Source organism: Argopecten irradians, chromosome 3, assembly GCF_041381155.1.
Source record: "Argopecten irradians isolate NY chromosome 3, Ai_NY, whole genome shotgun sequence".
Taxonomy (NCBI): domain Eukaryota; kingdom Metazoa; phylum Mollusca; class Bivalvia; order Pectinida; family Pectinidae; genus Argopecten; species Argopecten irradians.
The window spans coordinates 1,400,488-1,422,517 of record NC_091136.1 but is presented as its reverse complement, the minus strand read 5'-3'; the positions used below and the strand labels follow the sequence as shown (position 1 = coordinate 1,422,517).

Genomic DNA, 22,030 nt, shown 5'->3' with positions numbered 1-22,030 from the left:
ATACTAATTACCCACCCTACCCCTAATTAACATACCTAATTCCCCACACTAGACCCCTAATTAACATACTTAGTCACCCACACTACCCCTAATTAACATACAAATACCAACAATACCCCTAATTAACAATACTAATACAACACTACCCGTAATTACCACACTACTACCAGTGTTATTTTCCATGCAGAACATACTTGGACAAGTAGCGATTTATCAGATTTACCTCTATTTCCCATATTGGGCCCCACCCCTCCTGCCCCCGGGGGAGTCAGAGCCAAAATTTATACAAGTTCTGTTCCCCTTCCCCCAAGGATGTTTCTGGCCAAATTTGGTTACAATCCATGCAGAACTCTAGGACAAGTAGCGATTTATAGGATTTACCTCTATTTCCCCTATTGGGGGCCCCGCCCCTCCTGCCCCTGGGGGGTCAGAGCCAAAATTTATACAAGTTCTGTTCCCCTTCCCCTAAGGATGTTTGTGGCCAAATTTGGTTACAATCCATGCAAAACTCTATGACTAGTAGCGATTTAAGGAAATGTTGACGGACGGACGACGGACGGACGACGGACGGACGGACGGACGGACGCCGCGCCATGGCATAAGCTCACCGGCCCTTTGGGCCAGGTGAGCTAAAAACACTGATTACCCACACTACCCCTAATTAAAGACAGTGGCGACAAAATATTATGTTAAGAATTTATAAATACGTTTGACCTAATGTCTAGAAATAGGACTGTTATAATTGTCATCATTTAACATAAACTTGGATAAAAACAGAAGCCATTATTATATATGTCCATAGTAAACGCTATTGAAACATGTAATGTGTCAAATAATAGGCATCTTTATGTTACATCAATTTACCAAGTTTTAACAAAATTGATTCAAAGACTAATGCCGTTGTCGGTTATTACACAAAAACTTGTGTATGGTGACCTGGTTATGGCAATTAAAACTTTCAGAAAATTATTGTACATCTACAAATGGTCCTTATCACTCTTGTGTAGTTTCATCATCAGAATCTTTGAACAGGTATAACAAAACACCCAGACAGATCAGATTATTCCAGTAACTAATTATTAGTCAATAGTATATTTCTGCTAGACATACTGATGGCAGGCGACCAGTTCGCGCCGTATACTAATTCTCACTACCAATTTATGTCAATAAAGTCATCCTCTGATAGAAAATACTCTCATACTAATTTCCACAAAAATTGACAAAAACCATTTGTGTGCGATCATCGACAAATACACATGGCAATGGCAAAAACTGGTACTCAGCGAGAACACTGGGTCACCTTGCCAGTACTTTTTAAAGCATAAAGAAAAAATCACTTTTATAACTTTAAATCGAGTCTTTAACAAGTTCTAAATAATCAAGGCAAAAAAAGACCATTCCGTCACATCTCTGTAAACCCAGACTTACTGTCATAAGGCTGTCAACATTTCCTGTAGAACTGACTTACTGTCCAAAGCTGTCACATCTCCTGTAAATCGACTTACTGTTAAAGCTGTCACATCTTCTGTAAATCGACTTACTGTCAAAGCTGTCACATCTCCTGTAAACTGACTTACTGTCAAAGCTGTCACATCTCCTGTAAACCGATTTACAGTCAAAGCTGTCACATCTCCTTTAAACGGACTTACTATCAAAGCTGTCACATCTCCTGTAAACGGACTTACTGTCAAAGCTTTCACATCTCCTGTAAACGGACTTACTGTCAAAGCTGTCACATCTCCTGTAAACGGACTTACTGTCAAAGCTGTCACATCTCCTGTAAACGGACTTACTGTCAAAGCTGTCACATCTCCTGTAAACTGACTTACTGTCAAAGCTGTCACATCTCCTGTAAACTGACTTACTGTCAAAGCTGTCACATCTCCTGTAAACGGACTTACTGTCAAAGCTGTCTTATCTCCTGTAAACGGACTTACTGTCAAAGCTGTCAAATCTCCTGTAAACTGACTCACTGTCAAAGCTGTCACATCTCCTGTAAACGGACTCACTGTCAAAGCTGTCACATCTCCTGTAAACTGACTTACTGTCAAAGCTGTCACATCTCCTGTAAACTGACTCACTGTCAAAGCTGCCACATCTCCTGTAAACTGACTCACTGTCAAAGCTGTCACATCTCCTGTAAACTGACTCACTGTCAAAGCTGTCACATCTTCTGAAAATCAACTTACTGTCAAAGCTGTCACATCTTCTGTAAATCGACTTACTGTCAAAGCTGTCACATCTTCTGAAAATCGACTTACTGTCAAAGCTGTCACATCTCCTGTAAACTGACTCACTGTCAAAGCTGTCACATCTTCTGAAAATCAACTTACTGTCAAAGCTGTCACATCTCCTGTAAACCGACTTACTGTTAAAGCTGTCACATCTTCTGTAAATCGACTTACTGTCAAAGATGTCACATCTCCTGTAAACTGACTCACTGTCAAAGCTGTCACATCTCCTGTAAATCGACTTACTGTCAAAGCTGTCACATCTCCTCCCTCCTGTAAACTGACTTACTGTCAAAGCTGTCACATCTCCTGTAAATCGACTTACTGTCAAAGCTGTCACATCTCCTGTAAACTGACTTACTGTCAAAGCTGTCACATCTCCTGTAAATCGACTTACTGTCAAAGCTGTCACATCTCCTGTAAACCGACTTACTGTCAAAGCTGTCACATCTCCTGTAAATCGACTTACTGTCAAAGCTGTCACATCTCCTGTAAACTGACTTACTGTCAAAGCTGTCACATCTCCTGTAAATCGACTTACTGTCAAAGCTGTCACATCTCCTGTAAACTTACTGTTAAAGCTGTCACATCTCTGTAAAGACTTACTGTCCTGTCACATCTCCTGTAAATCGACTTACTGTCAAAGCTGTCACATCTCCTGTAAACCGACTTACTGTTAAAGCTGTCACATCTCCTGTAAATCGACTTACTGTCAAAGATGTCACATCTCCTGTAAACTGACTCACTGTCAAAGCTGCCACATCTCCTGTAAACCGACTTACTGTCAAAACGTCACATCTCCTGTAAACTGACTCACTGTCAAAACTGTCACATCTCCTGTAAATCGACTTACTGTCAAAGCTGTCACATCTCCTGTAAAGGACTTACTGTCAAAGCTGTCACATCTCCTGTAAATCGACTTACTGTCAAAGCTGTCACATCTCCTACTGTCAAAGCTTCACACTCTATGCAAAGCAACATAGTTTTGTATTTCCATACTATACTACTTTATCTCGGTGTCAGATTAAGTTTTGGAATTTTAAGTCATATGGTTTTATACTGTACCTATGCTTGAAATGTTTTTGAGCCATTTTTACCTGCCAACGCAACGCACTAAATTATGAGCAGGCCATTTATACGACAATTAAAGCTTCATCTTAGAGATGCTCCACCGCTGACAAATGGTATTTTTTCAATATCAAAAACAGGAGCAGGCGATTTAGTATTTTTCTTCAGTTACAAAAAAGTTACTTACTTTACAACATTACCACCATTGAAAAGTTTGAGCTTCAAGTTTTACTTCAAGTTAAAAATATGAAAAATAATTAATTGCATCCCGAAAAAATTCCGTACCACTATATCCTATATGGAAGGTACTACTGAATGTGCATGCACCAAAGGCAAAATGAATTATTTAATCTTATTTTTTGTCTTAATTAGACTATTATATACACGATTAAACACCAATTATTGTTAAAATGATGAATATCATTTATGCTCTGTCAGCGGTGGAGCACCATTAAGTACAGAGGATTCCGCTTATTTTTTTCCAGAAGAAAATATGCAAATAACCGGAGTATTCGAATAGGCGGAGATGACATTTTGCACCTTCGTTTGACTCCACACATATGTATGTGACAGGCAAATAGATATCATTTTGTTTACTTGATAAATACGTAAATTATTTACACTTAAAACGAACAACAAGTAATTATTTTCGAAGTTGTAAATCGATTTTAATTGTTTAATAACAAAAAACATTCCAATATTAGATTCTTGTTTACGTTAGATCGATACGTGAATCTTTGAGAAACAGCCAAGCGATCGATATAAAATGCAATAACTAAACAGGATTGAAATTGTGTCTACAATTCTGAACCTAAATAATAGACAAATTTACGTACATTTGCCTGGCAAAATGAACTTACGATGGTGATTAAACTTCAAAGTGCCGATCATCTAGTAGTGTTGTTTTTACACATGTGTATGAATTCGGAAATGGCGGCAGGTGATAAAGCTATGCGTTCACTGGACCTAAATGTGTTTCAAGAATTCTCCGTGTATTGTTGATCTATACAGCGAATAGCTTGATAACATTTCAGAAATTAATGCATATTCAAGTAGCAATGAAACAACGTAGCAAGTATCTTTGTATCCTACATACTGTACGAAACTTGCAGTAGTCATTGCACGCCGACTTCACATGCTTTTATGTCTCATTCAATGAGACGCTTAATCGCACGTCAGTCGTAGTCAACAAGACTCTGGTTGAACCAGATTACTCATGAATGGCGATTGTTGTAAGGCATGGTTTCTTCAACCGAACGCGAAATAAGGTATGTTACGTTAATAAACATATTTGAAAGTGCAAATGCTTTAATTAGATGTTTGAGTCAGTTATTATACTAAAGTTATGATCAACCGCTGCTGATGTAAATCGTAACAGCATCGAATACCTTTACAGATTCATGCATAAAATAACAAGCAATACAATAAAGTTAATCTGTCACCAAGATGATTTCTAGTAAAAGCGAAGTATCTTGAAACATATATCGGCAAATTTAGCTAAAAATATATTGCAAAATTGAAAAATATTCAATTTTATTTTTAGAATTTCCCAAATTTTTTATTCAAATAACTGGAGGTCATGTAAAAGTCTATTCAAATACACGGAGTTGAAATACAAAGATAAAGAAGGAAAAAATCAGGTCCACAGAATTTTATGCAAATAACCGAAATATTCAAATAACCGTTATTCAATTATGTGGAGTCCTCTGTATATGCATTTCTTAATAATTACCTGACGGTTCGCTAATTGAACTACCCCCATACTTCAGAAGTTTTAGGCGGCTCTTTTTAAACTTTCCCTTTCGTGTGCGCGGTTTGGGGTTACCCATGATCTGCTGCAGGATCATAATATTTAGTTCACGCTCAACCAGCTCAATCTCTCTCTCCTTTAATTCTTGTTCTCGCTTGTGAAGGAGTTCCTCAATTTTCTTTTGCTGTAATGCTGCTTTGGTCAACTCCTCTTCCCTGCATCGGAGTTCCTGAAATCAAAACCTTTAGTTCAGCATATCTGCATCAAAAAATTTTCCAGCAAAGAATTTTTATTTCATTTCATGCAATTCATTGAGTTTTTACCTCATCTTCTTCACGGCATCATGGCATTTACTATATATACCATTATGGCCCACTGTACATGTGGAGGTATATATCTAGATTATCAGCTGGAAATTTTGTAATTATTATTATTATCAATATTTCAAATTTATGTATAAAGAAGCATTCATATCCTTTTTTAAGATGTCCAGTTCAGGTTGGTTTTTTTTTCAAACCTTTTCTTTGAGTCGAAGTTCGTTGAACATTTCTTCTATTTCTAAGCGCCAATCTTCTTGCATAGTATGAAAGGATTCCTGAGGGGTTGTCATGAACGGAGAGGAAGCAATCTCACTAAGTCGATGTAAGATCTCTGCAAAGGTCGGCCGCTGATGAGGCTCTTGATGCCAGCAGTCTGTCAAGGAATGGAAAACACTGTCAATGATACTATGTATGGTAAATTGGAATGCATATTTTCAACCAAACCAGTGAATATTAAGTACTGTTTCACCACAACTAGATGGACAAAGTTTTTCTTTTTTTTTTTTTTTTTTTGGGGGGGGGGGGGGGGGGGGGGGGGGGGGGTGTGTCTTTTTTCTCCTTCAGTTTACTGTTTAACTTAAACTTAACTTCCAACTCTGTTTTTTTAACTTTCATAATTTAAACTCAATTTTTAATGAAATAGAATAAAACTGACTGGGGATGAGTTTGTAAGGAGTAGAGCTAGGGGGTAAGGATGAGAACATGACAATTTGTAGAGGAGTAAGCTAGCTAGACTAGCTAGGGTAATATTGGTGGTAACTGGAGAGTTAGGGTATAAAGGTGAGAACACGAATAGCTAGGGATGACAGTTTGTTGTGGGTAACTGAAGGGTTAGATGTATGGGTGAGAACAAGAATAGTTAGCTATATAGGGATGACAGTTTGTTGTTGGTAACTGAAGGGTTAGCTGTATGGGTGAGAACAAGAATAGCTAGAGATGACTGTTTGTTGTGGGTAACTGAAGTGTTAGGTGTATGGGCGAGAACAAGAATAGCTAGCTATATTAGGGATGACAGTTTGTTGTGGGTAACTGAAGGGTTAGGTGTATGGGTGAGAACAAGAAAAGCTAGCTATAGGGATGACAATTTGTTGTGGTAACTGATTGGTTTTAGGTGAAGGGGTCAGAACAGGAATAACTAGGGATGATTTTGTTGTGGGTAACTGAATGATTAGCTGTGGAGGTGAGAACAGGAATAGCTAAGGATGAGTTTGTTGTGGGTAACTGAAGGATTAGCTGTGGAGGTGAGAACAGGAAAAGCTAGGGATGAGTTTGTTGTAACTGAAGGGTTTGGTGGAGAGGTGAGAACAAGAATAGCTAGGGATGAGTTTGTTGTTGGTAACTGAAGGGTTGGGTGTAAGGGTGAGTAAAAGAATAACTAGGGATGAGTTTGTTGTTGGTAACTGAAGGGTTGGGTGTAAGGGTGAGTACAAGAATAACTAGGGATGAGTTTGTTGTGGGTAACTGAAGGGTTAGGTGTAGGGGGACAACAAGAATAGCTAGGGATGAGTTTGTTGTGGGTAACTGAAGGGTTAGGTGTAGTGGTGAGAACAAGAATAGCTAGGGATGAGTTTGTTGTGGGTAACGGGTAACTGAAGGGTTAGGTGTAGTGGTGAGAACAACAATAGCTAGGGATGATAGTTTGTTGTGGGTAACTGAAGGGTTGGGTGTAAGGGTGAGTACAAGAATAACTAGGGATGAGATTGTTGTGGGTAACTGAAGGGTTAGGTGTAAGGGTGAGAACAAGAATAGCTAGGGATGAGTTTGTTGTGGGTAACTGAAGGGTTAGGTGTAGTGGTGAGAACAAGAATAGCTAGGGATGAGTTTGTTGTGGGTAACTGAAGGGTTAGGTGTAGTGGTGAGAACAACAATAACTAGGGATGAGTTTGTTGTGGGTAACTGAAGGGTTAGGTGTAGTGGTGAGAACAAGAATAGCTAGGGATGAGTTTGTTGTGGGTAACTGAAGGTTAGGTGTAGTGGTGAGAACAAGAATAGCTAGGGATGAGTGTTTTGTTGTGGGTAACTGAAGGGTTAGGTGTAGTGGTGAGAACAAGAATAGCTAGGGATGAAGTTTGTTGTGGGTAACTGAAGGGTTAGGTGTAGTGGTGAGAACAACAATAACTAGGGATGAGTTTGTTGTGGGTAACTGAAGAGTTAGGTGTAGTGGTGAGATCAACAATAGCTAGGGATGAGTTTGTTGTGGGTAACTGAAGGGTTAGGTGTAAGGGTGAGAACAAGAATAGCTAGGGATGAGTTTGTTGTGGGTAACTGAAGGGTTAGGTGTAGTCAAGTGGTGAGAACAAGAATAGCTAGTGATGAGTTTGTTGTGGGTAACTGAAGAGTTAGGTATAGTGGTGAGAACAAGAATAGCTAGGGATGAGTTTGTTGTGGGTAACTGAAGGGTTAGGTGTAAGGGTGAGAACAAGAATAACTAGGGATGAGTTTGTTGTGGGTAACTGAAGGGTTAGGTGTAAGGGTGAGTACAAGAATAACTAGGGATGAGTTTGTTGTCGGTAACTGAAGGGTTAGGTGTAGGGGGAGAACAAGAATAGCTAGGGATGAGTTCGTTGTGGGTAACTGAAGGTTTAGGTGTAGTGGTGAGAACAAGAATAGCTAGGGATGAGTTTGTTGTGGGTAACTGAAGGGTTAGGTGTAGTGGTGAGAACAACAATAACTAGGGATGAGTTTGTTGTGGGTAAACTGAAGAGTTAGGTGTAGTGGTGAGATCAACAATAGCTAGGGATGATAGTTTGTTGTGAGTAACTGAAGGGTTATAAGGTGTAAGGGTGAGAACAAGAATAGCTAGGGATGAGGTTGTGGGTAACTGAAGGGTTAGGTGTAGTCAAGTGGTGAGAACAAGAATAGCTAGTGATGAGTTTGTTGTGGGTAACTGAAGAGTTAGGTGTAGGGGTGAGAACAAGAATAGCTAGGGATGAGTTTGTTGTGGGTAACTGAAGGGTTAGGTGTAGTCAAGTGGTGAGAACAAGAATAACTAGTGATGAGTTTGTTGTGGGTAACTGAAGAGTTAGGTGTAGGGGTGAGAGCAAGAATAGCTAGGGATGAGTTTGTTGTGGGTAACTGAAGAGTTAGGTGTAGTGGTGAGAACAATAGCTAGGGATGATAGTTTGTTGTGAGTAACTGAAGGGTTATAAGGTATAAGGGTGAGTACAAGAATAACTAGGGATGAGTTTGTTGTGGGTAACTGAAGGGTTAGACGGAGGCGTTAATATAATAAAGCTTAGACACAGAGTAATACAGAATGGCACTGGTTAACTGTATAATCAAGAGGACTTAATTACTAACTGAGGAATTAGGAACTGTTGACACATAGCTGGTTGATAAGATAAAGCTGACAGACAGATCAGTTGGATTAGAATTTCAGAAGCACATTATATATTATCATTATATCTTCAATAATTTTTTCAAGTATTTAAAGCACATCATATTGACAAGGATACTGTACATGGATGCAAAACATTCCTAGGTGAATTAATTATAACTCGCCTTGTAAAATAAATCAAACATATACTGTATGCAAGATGATAAAATTCTAAATATCGTCTCAAAATCCTAAATGGGCTATTCACTAAATGTTAGATGCATGGTTATGGTTCAACATCTAGTGAAAACATAGTAGCACTTAAAGTAATTAAGGAGAATACAAAAACTTTTCATACAAAACAAATCCATGCAAGACTATCTTTTCATAAGTTAACAAACACAATATCAACTCACAGGGATATGCTGTCTGAAAAATTGTACGCCAATAACTACAGCCTAGATACCTACCTGACATGAGTTTGGCAAAGAGGCTGGGGCAGGTACTAGGGATGGGGAGGGTGAGTTTGTTCACTGCCACGCCGTACGCCACCCCCAGGGCATCTATGCCCTTGTACGGCGTCTCACCAGTCAGTAACTCCCATAGGACTACACCATAGCTGGAAAAGAAGACAATATGTATTGTTGTAATGTGTCCAACCCTTGACTCATGCCAGGGCTGAAGACAACATGCAAGCAGAGTGGTACTCGGTTAAATCAATATCATTGTCTGTTTTTGACAGATGCCAATATCCCAACCATACACCAATGCAAAGCCATATGCCTTCTTTGAGAAAACAATCACTACTTCAATTTCAAATTGGAAATTCTCCAGATCTCGCATACAATACAGATATATTTAGTATACTGTTGGATGAGCTTTCGTTATTTTTTAGTTAGCCATGAAAATAACATGAGCAGATGACAAATTCAATTGAACGGTACATGAAAACTTACATTACATTGACTAAAATCAATTTACTGCTAGTGCTCTAAAAATCTATCCATACAAATGTAAAAGTTTGAAATAATTTCTGTTCAAATAAATTTAACTTATATCTATATATAGAAGTCCCATTTTCTTTTTTTCTAATCATCATTAATTTCTTCTACCCTAATTAAAGTGTTGCCTATAATCTAATAGCTCCAAAGTATTGGGAAATAATCAAAATTAAATCAAGTAATTACAGCACTGCATATGTGTCTCAAGTCAGTCACAATTTGTTAAGATATTTGGATGTACATTTCAGGTATGAGTATTCTCATTATGCACTCACAACATCGATTTCAGCCACAGGCATAGCATGTTTTATATCTGTGATTGTGTATACACATACATATAGTGAACCTATAAAATATAAATGAATTCACCAAACTTCTACAAAACACCAGTATCATTTTATCGGATATTTTACAGAATGCACAGGATCTGTTGAAATGTTCTAGTCATGCTTAAAATCAACTTTATATAAATATTAAACCATTATAAAATGACAATAAGGTTTTTATCATAGAATCGTCAATGTCTGTGGTTAGGAAAGTGGTCAGGCTGCCATAAACTTTCAAGTTAATTAATTAACTTTAAGTTTATATTTTTTGAAATCCTTATCCCAGCTTCAGGAGACATTTTTAAACATCATAACATCCCTGTATCTACACATACCGCATCAACTTTTTGTAACTAAAACCCATCAATCAAAAGTTAGCACCTTAACCTGGTGATTTCAGCCCATTGGGCCTCTTGGAATTTTCCAAATAGAGCATTGTCTTCCATAAAATGATTGTTCAGACCCATCACAACACTGTCACATAAATATATTATCATCCTATATAGCTAATGTAGAAATCAATGTCAGTTGTTACGGATAACAGTATTTCAACACTTGCACCAAGCCTTAACCTGGATTTCTGGCGCCGATGGCAATGTCAGGGATATTCTATAAGTCCCTCATCTCTTGATCTTCACCAAATTACGGATGAAAGGCAGTTTGAATGTGACATTATCATCATAGACCAAGAGAAGCCTACAGTGGACCCTCGATAATCCAGACACCTTCGTTCCCAGCCGAAAACCTTCGTTCCCAGCTGAAACTGTCCGACTTGCGAGTTTTCCGGACTGCAGAATTCTGTGTTCTTAGTCAATTAAATTGTCACGTACGAAATAGTCCCCTTAACCTTGTAATCGACGATAGACTTTTATGTTATATATGTATGTGTATTATAATAATACTTCGTGTGTTATGTTTTATATGTGTTTTTTTTATATTAGTATGTTAAGAATATTAAATAAACATATTTCTTTTTCAAAATACAAAACTGAAAGCCATCGTTAATGGTGTACTATGTATGCATAATAGCTACGTATCACACTCTTGATATGTCGTAAGGGAAATTATGTTTCAAAATGCCTAACCAAGGATCAATATCATCTACGTTCTTGGCATAAAAAACTATGATAACAAATAGTTGTGAATATTTTAAGAACTATCATTATTGTTATTTTGTATATTGTGTGCTATTATTGACCATTTTCACAAGTATTTGCTTTCTACGTGTGTAACAACCACGCGCCAGGGCCCGTTCACGTCTAACTTCGTGCACAATGTCACACACGTGTAAATGGCTTGTGCCGTAGTCTTTATATCTTATACCATAGACGATAATGTTAATATATAGCTCTGGCAATTTATCTTTTTAGTTGTGAAAAGACATTTCTAATGCATGTAGGTGTCACAGATACTTAATACTTCCTTTTTGTTGATATGCTGGTACTTCAATGATGTTTTACTTTTAGAATAAATTTGGTTTGGAATTTCCCATTTTTATAACGAAAATGGTAGGTTGAGTTTTAAAATGATACGATATACAGCATGTTTACATATCAATAATCGATACACTGATGAAAACCGATACGTAATATCGATATATTGATCCAGCCCTACTAACACATATATATATAGGAGGTGGATAGCTATAGTAAAACATCTTATTTGAGGTCCCCCCCCACCTACCTCCAGACATCACTACTCTTGGAGAATGTGGAGGTTTTGATCACTTCAGGAGCCATCCAGGCATAGGTACCAGCAGCAGACATACGAGTTGTTCTCGATACTTCTCTTGCTAATCCAAAATCTGTAATCTTCAAAGTTTTCTTCTCCAAAGAATCACTAAGAATCTTTTCTTTTAAGAGTACTGAAAAGAACAACAAAGTTGTTATTTAACATCATATATTAAGAATCCTAAAATGATATATATACTTACAGGGAAGAACATTCAAGAACTTTATACCAATTCAATAAAGCTAAATGCAATATAATATAATACAACCACTTTTTTTTAGCTCTTTCAATTTGACCCTGCACATATATAAGAGAGGTCCATTTGTACAATTTTCAATCTATCAACTTATATGCCTATTATAACATACCAAATATATACAGCATTATATTTATATATCGATTCATATTTTAGAAAAGTCATTCTTTATAGCATTAGGATTTGGTGAGATGATAATTTCACTGGTCATGATCATGGGCTAATTAAGAAGCATAATAAATAACTTCTCATGAATCATAAATCACCAAAATGTCAGTGCTTTTCCTCGGTATTTTGGGAAATTGCCACCTGGTGAAAAATGGGAAATTTTGTGCGATAAAAGTATACGTAGGAAATGAAAAATTGAAACGGTGTTTATGGAAATTTTGGAAAAGGTAAAAATAGACAATTATGCTTCTCTAAGAATCAAGTGTAAGAATGGATACTAAAATACGATGTTCAGACTTGTGATTTCCGGAATTTTTTAGTTTTGTTGCACAAAATATGCATCAACTCACTGATTTGGGAAATTAAGACATAGACTTGGGAAAAAATAATAAGAAATACAATTGGGAATGAGGCCTTATTTTAGCCCCGAATATATAGGCAGGAAAAACACTGAATGTAGTCAATGTACATATATCATATCTTATTACGTATACCAATACACTGAGTCATGCTAACCATGCATACATATTTTATTTATTCATCAAACAAAAAGCACAGAGATCAACAATGAAAGCAACACTAACATCTTCCCCAGTTCTAACACTCCCAGTCAATGACCTAGTTCTCATGCACTGTGTGTGTATATATATATATATATATATATATATATATATAATACATAGGCTATTCCCAAAGCTAAAAAGACTTTTCATGATCATCACACAAACTTATCTACATATCCTGATCATGATCAGCAAGAGTTTATAGACATGGGAACAAACCCACACTGTCCAATTATGAAATGTCTTTATCTAATCCAACTAAGTAGCAAGATTTGGATCCAATAACGATCCATGTATTTGTACTTCTTTAGTTTTAAATTTATATTATAATTATATATAGTTTATAATAATATAACATGTACATTGCCCTGGTGCCTACATCCACGATCTAAAAGCTTAAGATAGTCTAGCTTTTTTATTCATGATCTAAAAGCTTACACTGAAAGAAATGACTTAATTTAACAAATTATAATAACTAGAGTACTTCATCTTGTGTATAACTGGTGTAAGAGTAAGACCTGCACATGTACTGTAGACCACTACTATACCTCAGAGCATGCTCCCATATGTTTAACTCCATACATGTAGAATGATCATATACCCCCGTAGTAAGAATTTTCAAATTTGATGATAATTAGGAGAGTGTAAACTTGTATTTCTGATTATATTGATGGGAAATGATCTGTGTATGTAACTTTAACCAATCTGAAAGCAAATCGTGACATCTTGGAAATTATCATCAGCATCAATTCGAACTTTTTAATTAAAATTTCTTCACAACTTTGTTGAAATAATATATCAAAGTAGGGAAATAAAAGTTTACAGGCTTTATTGTTTCTTTCAATAATATTTTGATATTACTTTACAAGATTGAAATAATTACTGATGTTGTTGGTAAAAGACATCATTCAGGGTCTAAACTTAATTAAAAGTGAATTTTACCATATGATTGTGAATGAAAATATTGAATGAGTTTGGGAAAATACAGACCTATGTGTGCTATTTCAATTTTTCAATTGGAAATTAAATGGTTCCTTCTACTGGAACCTATAATAAAGGCCTGGCAAAAACCCTGGCTATTTACATATTTACAAAGAATACATAGCTATATATAACAAAATAGTAAATAAATGCTGCTTTAGCTACAGGGAGTTAATATAATCAATCGAGTAGTGCTACACCCTCAGTTGTAGAAACTTGAGACTACTGTATGTGGTTGTACCTACTTACATTGAGTCAGTACATGCATATTGTGTACACCCATCACTAGTTACTTCTACTTAACAATCAGGGGTGTTGCTCTTTCCCAAGATAACATTCTATATATACCATGTGCACCAATCTGTTGCTATCACTAAGAAATGAGGTAAACTTTATCCACAAAAAAGATTCAGCTGTTTTCCCAATTAGGGCATATACGAATCAATTTGGGTACACTGACATTAATTATTACTCTATATATGCACCTATAATAACAGCTGTAGAACTTTATTTTCAAAAACATACTTCACAAATCTATTATGTGATTGGCCTAATTAGTTTAAATCTCCTTCTCTGAGTCTGTGCAAAATTTAATTTTATCAAATTTGCTCATAATGAGCTACGAGGGGTTCTGAAGAAGACAAAAATGTTAGGCCTAAATACGGAGGTGATAAACTGCGGGGCAATACAACATGTAGTGACTGTGTAGGATATACCCAGGCCATGCATACTCAATACAGCATATACTAAGTGACATTAAATAATTCTCATTTTAAACAAAACCAGTACTCTTTTAAGTTTATTAAATGAAATCCCTCAAATTCACTACTGTATCATAATGAGGAAAAACGGTATAAAGCTAGTATATTAATAATCCGAAATAAAAGGCCAAAATAAATTCAAAGTAAAATCAAAATCATTTCTATGGAATATATATTCAGCCACTATAGGGCCTTCTTCAGTCCGAAATAACACTAACACAACGTGTTCGTCTTCATGTTTGTTTACATCTATTGTGTGCAGGTACGAAATGTCTCGGCCCGTTTGATGTATACGGCGGGTTATTTCGACCCAACATGCTATGTGCACTTAATCAACCCCAGTGTTTAAACGATGGTTATAACCGCAAGATACTTTATCAGATAGACTTGTGTAGCCATAAACATAACACTGACGTATGAAAAGGGGATATTATATGCAATAACATGCACGGTCGAAATGTCAGACATACCAGCTTTTCGAGGTGGCAATCGAAAGAAAAGTTTGACAATCGACTAAGGGTATGTTATTGATTTGAGACAACTCGTACCTCACACTATTCTGTAGACATAGTGCCTATTACATCAAATCTAATAAAATAAAACACAGATTCCCATTATCATTACGTTTGATAAAAAGGATCAGAGAAAATCCCACTAGGGGCCACGTCCACGTGATCCTTGATAAAGACCAGTCAAATTGCTGCCCCCAAAACTTTCACACCTAAGGTCATCTCGCCCCAAGAGAACAACATAGCTTACCGTATATGTATACTGGGACGAAATGTTGTTTACACTTGATGCAGCAAGGTGCAGAACCTACACGTGGTCGTGAGTACACGTGGTATAAAGGTCACCTGAACATGACATGACCCCCCATGGGACGCTGTCAGATCCTCTAATCACCGGAGTGGTCATAAAGATCTGTATTTTAATCAGATTTCCTATCACATATTGCTATTCACAGTCGTGGTTCCCTAGTGACCACCAATCTCTCTACGGCAGGTTGCTCCCATTCTGACTTAGAATTGAGGAGCTTGTCAGCAACTGATCCGTGTATAGCGACCGCCTCTGAAACTTGTCGTTCGAGTGGCTTGGAGAAGGTCTTGAGGTCACTACTGTATAGTTGTTAAATTTTGCGGGTGTAAAATTTCAGGATTTACTATTTCTGACTTACTCTCATTTCACGGGGGCTTATTTTCGCGAATTATCTTTCTAGCGTTTTATAGTCCCATTCTTATTGACCATAATTTTGATCAATTTCGCGAGGTCTTAAATTTCGCAATCTTTTGATGGGCCTGCAAATTTAGCGCAATTAAAACCCCAACAAATTTTAGCAACTATACAATAATCTACGAATCCTCAAACTTTCTTGTGTTTTCTCTGATACTCTTTTTCCTCTCCTTTTTAGATTAATTAATTCCATCTTGTTCAGTCTTTTATTGTTCATTTTCAAAGATGCAAAATGCTTATGCTACTCGCACAATATTTCAAACGTTACATTACATATCTGTGAGGCAGATCAAATATTTTCGAGACTCCTCAGGAGTTTACGTCTTCATGGAGTTCCGAAACCATTCACATTTTCACAAATATGATAAATAAGTTGTTTCCGTTTTACATTTCTCTTTTTTTTCATCACGAGTATTGAATAAATATTGATTGAAGAAAAACATTTTACATAATAACAGGGAAACAACTTGTTAATGTTTTCACTTGTCCGTCAGCAATCTATAGCCTGGTATCAGGCTAGCAGACAAGTATAATATCGAACCCTCCAGTATTTATCATTTCATTATACTGGTATGGTATCGTACCGTTTTATTCTGAACAGTACTAGTATCAAACCCTTACAGCATGGTTTTCAAATGCTGTTTATGCATATACAATTATGTAGATTCACTGTGAATCACACAGTGTGTTTTCCTTTCGCAATCAATTATTAGCATTGTTGTTGCTTATTCAAATCAATCATTGTCGAAAATCGTTTCAACACGAATTTGGATAAAACCATGTTCTCCAACCATTAGCTTTAACAGCTATTAAATAATTTCTATAACTAGACTAATACTAAATGTACATAGTACAGAACATCCCTGATACTCCAGGGGTCCGTCGGTCTGATCACTTACGATCTCTACATCCCTGGACTATCTCATAATAAAACTGGATGCAACAGCTACAGAACAGGTAATTTTAGTCCTTTGATGCACATCAAAAGAGGCATATAACAGTACACTGGTTGACTGCACTTTATATATATTTTTCAAAGGTACTATAGCTTAAATGTTATGGGTTTCGATACTTTGACTAATTTTTTTCTTTATAGCTGTTGAAATTTACAAAATAAATTACAGGGGAAATAAATTATTTTATATTAATTTTTGTGTTAATTAGGCATATATATACACGATTAAACACCAATTATTGTTCAAATGATGAATATCATTTATGATCTGTCGGCGGTGGTGCATCTTTAATAAAATGCATGACATAGTAATTTTACATCACTTTATAAATTATACTTACTATTGCTAGATTTGAGGTCACGATGTATTAGAGGGATAGGTGATTCTTCATGAAGATAATGCATCCCCTTAGCAATTTGTACAGCCCAATCCACTAGAATATCAGGAGGTATCCTTCGTCCATTTAGCACCCTGTTCAGAGAACCTCCCTCCGCAAATTCCATTACTAAACACAAATTCGGTTCTTTCAGACATACTCCTTTCAGTGCTGCTATGTTTGTATGATCTAAGAACCAAAACACTGTAGCTTCCTGACGGACACTTTCAACTGTAGCACTTATGGGTTCATCTGGATCTTGACGAGCTGCTTTCACAGCAACTGTCTCCCCTTTCCAGACACCCCTGTAAACTTTTCCAAACCCCCCAACTCCAATAACTTCCTCCAGCTGCAATTCATTGAAATCAATTGCAATGTCGGGCGGGATAGTATGTTCAATACGATAATTGTTCGTGACAAAGTTGCTTGGAAATATACCAACATGGTTGTCAACCCTGCCAGTCCACCAGCCTTCATCTCCCGATATGTGTTTATCGGTCGACAAAACTTCAACCGTGATCCCTCTTCTGAGCGTCAACTCATCTTCGCGTTTAGCTTCATAGTCGAATACGGCAGTCCAGAGACCAGAACCGTTTTCGATCGATCTTCTATTAAACTTTTTATCATGATGTGATGCCATCGAATCTGGCACCGAGGATAATGCACTAGGCATTAGACAATGCCGTGCCTTTGTCTCCTCTCGGCTCCTTTACGGAAAACACCAGTTTTGTTGGTGTTATGGCAGGGGTAGGTTCCAACATGCAAATATTCGATGTTTTGGTCGAACAGCACTCCCCTTAAATTAGCCATAAGAATATAGTAAATAAAATACGGATGGGCTAAACTATAACATAATTACGTGTAACCTGGCATTGTTTGTTTGTCATGGTAAGAAATGGGTCTTTTTGGGTAGATTTTCCCATCTTTTCACACCTTTGTCTATCTCTCAAGTTTGACGAGCCGCCATGTTCATGTACTTTGACCTTGAGGCCATTAGCAGGGTGCGGTATTTGCGATTTGATTGGTTAAAAATAAATATGTTTGAAGAAAAATATATAATGTTATATATATCTGACTAGGATAAAATAATATAGATTTATTAAGCAATAGTATTTTTCATTTTAAGAGTTTTTGCATATATTTCTTCGACCATGTTCACATGAGAGGTCAAAAATCCAAGATGGCTGCGCCCATCAGAGTGCTTTGGAACACTTCAAGGCGGTTGTTTTTAGACAAATGTAACATTTCATCGGTATGTATTGTGAAGGAAGCGTTAGTTCTTCTAAGAAATCAATCTTTGTAACTTTTTTATTACAAACATTCCCATACAAAATGGTGCAATTCCGCTACATCCCAATAACTCGACTTTCTGACTTGATGGGGACGAATGCAGGAATGGTTCTCTGGACATTTTGGAACACTGTCACATTTTTAGTGAAATTCATTATGAAGATAAGTTTTTTCTCACAACAGGAAAAAAAAAAGAAATCTACCAATATGTAATGTACTAGGCCTAATGTCATAAATTCTTCTATTGACGATTAGGTTATGATTTGTGATCAATATCAGAAACGTATATCCTAATCCAATAATATTAGATCTCGATATTGAGAAACTTCTGATGTGCAATATCGAGATCTAATGCCCGAACCCTATACGAGTCTTCGCAAGTTCCGCCCTCGAATTAGAGCGGAACTTTGACGCTTAATTACCAAGTGAAAAACTTACCAGAATGTCAAAAAACATGTATATCGTGAATCAGTAGTTATCCATGAACACATCCTGGTATAAGAATAGGTATGACATAACATTAATCCACGGAATAATCACACATTTAAGAGCTGACCCATAGCATCGCTGTATAATCTAGGTTAATTCCTATTCAAATTTTCGTCACTTCCGGTTTATCAAATTATAGTACAGTGAATCAAATGGAAAGATAATATTCACTGGTAGCCCTGTTCTGTTAATTTTCGTTCTTAAACTGTTATTTTAACCATATTCGTGATTTGTTAAATATTTATGTTGGTTATATCTGTTTTACTGTTATTATCAAAATTTTAGTTATCTTTAACTAAAAGTATGTTATTATTTTCTAGCACACGTTATATTTTTGCTGCTGTGTTATCTCTATCTTTGCATGCGTTTGTCTTTTTTAAATGATGTTAGATTTAGTGGCTGATGTTATTATTTATTTTGCATTGTTATTCATTTCATTTCACGTGTTAGTGTCAGCAATGATTGTTAATGATTTTGTTTCCCATGTTATTGCCAGAATGTTACGTGATTTTTATGTGAAACTTTGTTAGCATCAACAGAACATGTGATTATTTACGTGACCACGTTACGAGTATCGTTGGAAACGTTATTTTTTTTTAAAGCGTTATTTTTTTTCGTGGAAATACCACTGCCTATTGTTCTCATTGACCCCCTACGGCGACAGCGCAGTGAGCCGGCGGGCGAGCTTCGCTAGTGTGTTGACCACTCACCCATAACGAGAGCACGGCTCCCAATATATAGTCGACTGGCGGTATCGCTGTCACTGTATCGCTACCGTATCGCATGTGCTGTGCAACTGAACATGGAATATATATAGTTTTCAGTTACTATATTTACAGTTCTTTTTCTCCAAAGTTTGCATTCACTGTATAAATTATTGAAAATTCCTTACATATTAGGGTTGTGTTGGAATCGGCAAGGACGTTTAAATCCTTGGAATCGGTCATAGTTTAACTACACTGTACAAAGATTTGATGTTTTTTAACATATTGTGTTTTTCAAGTTTATTGATTATTACGTTATAAATATATATATAGATATGTTTCTGATAACGTACGTAATCTGTTTTGATTAACGAAATTGTGTACATTTCTTGAATGGCTAATTATCAAAATTATTTGTCGAAGTTATGCATATTATGGAATCTGTTTTGATTTCGAAATTGTGTACATTTCTTGAATGGCTGATTTATATATATCACAACATTATTTGAGGTATATTTTGGAACAAGTGCTATATATTCAAAATGAACATTAAAATCTACTATACCGATGGTAATTCTATATGATATGTCGTATCGTACAGGGAAGACACAAATAAATATCAAATGCACATCCCTTGAATACAGTTACAATAAGCATGATGCAAACTGACATGCATTTATTTAATTAAATACACTGTGTTGTACGTTTTGTCTACGTTATGAAAAGTGAAATATATATTCAAGTTCATGCTAAAATCACTGTCAAAACAAACTCCATTGTATCCGACTTGCTACGCGCAGGGACATGTAACCTGCGCAGCGACCCGTGAAAATTGCCTGCGGGTCAAGCAGTCGTGGATCTTTTATTTTCGTCAAGTATTATTATCTACGCTAGAAGGCCGTTACCATTAATTTGTATGTACTGTTTGGAATCGGCTTGTTAACTTAAGCCGTTTACTTTTAACTTCAACAAAGATTATTGAAAAATGGTACCGCGACATAGAGTCATCTACTATCAAAGAATTTGTGTCACGATAACATGAGGTTTGTTCTCCTTTCAAGACACTCGGAGTCATTAGTTTCCGGACACCTAGATATCCGCATTTCGGTGTCAGGACATGTATTGTGGTAACGAGACTTATTTGGTGCGTGACGTAATCGACCCTTTGCGAGGCAGCGCAGCTCATCACTATCAATGCTTGCATACGGCGCTCGACACACCTACCTGTGATTTTCAAAAACGTCTTTTCAGCGATTGGGGATTGTTGCTACGTTTCTCTGATATTTTTTTATTATTAAATAGCATTGTCATGTTAAGCAATGCGGGACGAAAGCGTAATTGTGAGAACCGCGATGAATAACGTAACCCTGTACAATTTCACCTGGATGCGGAGGCTGGTGGATAATTATGTATATTTAATGAGGGTAAAACTTTCGTGTAGATTTCTTACTTTTTTCCCAATGATTTATGCATTCTTTCTAAAGACTGTAGTAAAAAGTAACACATACTTGTATTCATCTTAGCGATTAACATTTTTCTACATATTTAATTCTCCCTTTCTCTTTCTTTCTTTCTTCCCTCCCTCTCTGAGTGACAGGTCACCACTTACGGTTCTCGCCATGTCTGCTAGTGTGATTATCCTGTTGAAGACAGGAATTCACACTAGACCTATACACGGTGGAGAAGGTTAACGGAATCGTGATGCGCCCTGACTTACGAGGCTCGACTTACGGGGCGCTTATATTAAGGCGGCACTAGTAGGAGCACGAAGCGAGAAAATAGCCGACAATAATTGTATACACTTTATAGACAAAGATATTGAAAGGGAACATTAACATTGAAAGTTGCTTGTAGACGTAAAAATTTCTCTTTATGAGTTGCAAATTGGTTGAAATCTTAGCGAAGTACGGGATTAGCTGGGCGGGTGGTTACGTTATGTATAGTAATCTTCAGAATGTGCACACAAGTCATCTACAAGTATTTAAACCAGAGACTTAATAGTTTTACTGTAATTTAGTAGACATGTAATATTCTATCATAAATTTTGATTCATATATTGTATATACACCAACAACAGTTAATCTACAGTCAGAACTTCTGGAAATCCATGTTACAACAGAAGAAGTGTTTAAAAAGCTATCAAAATTAGATGGATCCAAATCCCCCGGACCAGATGGGTTACATCCTAAAGTCCTAAAGGAACTAAGCCAATGTATTAGTCTCCCCCTATCAATAATCTTTAATAAATCACTACAAGAAGGAGTTCTACCATCAGAATGGAAGGAGGCAAACATAACACCAATTTTTAAAAAAGGAAATAAAAGGAAAGCGGAAAACTACAGACCAATTAGTTTAACCAGTATCGTTGTAAAATGTTTGGAATCTATTCTTAGAGACAATATGATGGGTCATCTAGATAGGAACAATATTATAGCGGACGAACAATTTGGCTTCATCAAAGGAAAATCTACAACACTTCAACTTCTGGAAGTCCATGATGAAATAACTAAAAA

General features: G+C 36.6%; 1 protein-coding gene across 1 annotated transcript in view; it reads right to left on the bottom strand.

Annotated features, from left to right (window-relative positions):
* Positions 1-18,019, bottom strand: part of LOC138317246 (mitogen-activated protein kinase kinase kinase 11-like) — a 48,669-nt gene extending 30,650 nt beyond the window's left edge. Inside the window, exons 1-5 of the mRNA XM_069258799.1 lie at positions 16,999-18,019; positions 11,696-11,876; positions 9,156-9,304; positions 5,567-5,742; positions 5,032-5,278 (exon numbers count right to left, since the gene is read on the bottom strand). Of these exons, the coding sequence (XP_069114900.1) occupies positions 5,032-5,278; positions 5,567-5,742; positions 9,156-9,304; positions 11,696-11,876; positions 16,999-17,707 (1,462 nt within the window). The 5' untranslated portion in view covers positions 17,708-18,019. The remainder of the gene's footprint in view (positions 1-5,031; positions 5,279-5,566; positions 5,743-9,155; positions 9,305-11,695; positions 11,877-16,998) is intronic.
* Positions 18,020-22,030: the final 4,011 nt, after the last annotated feature.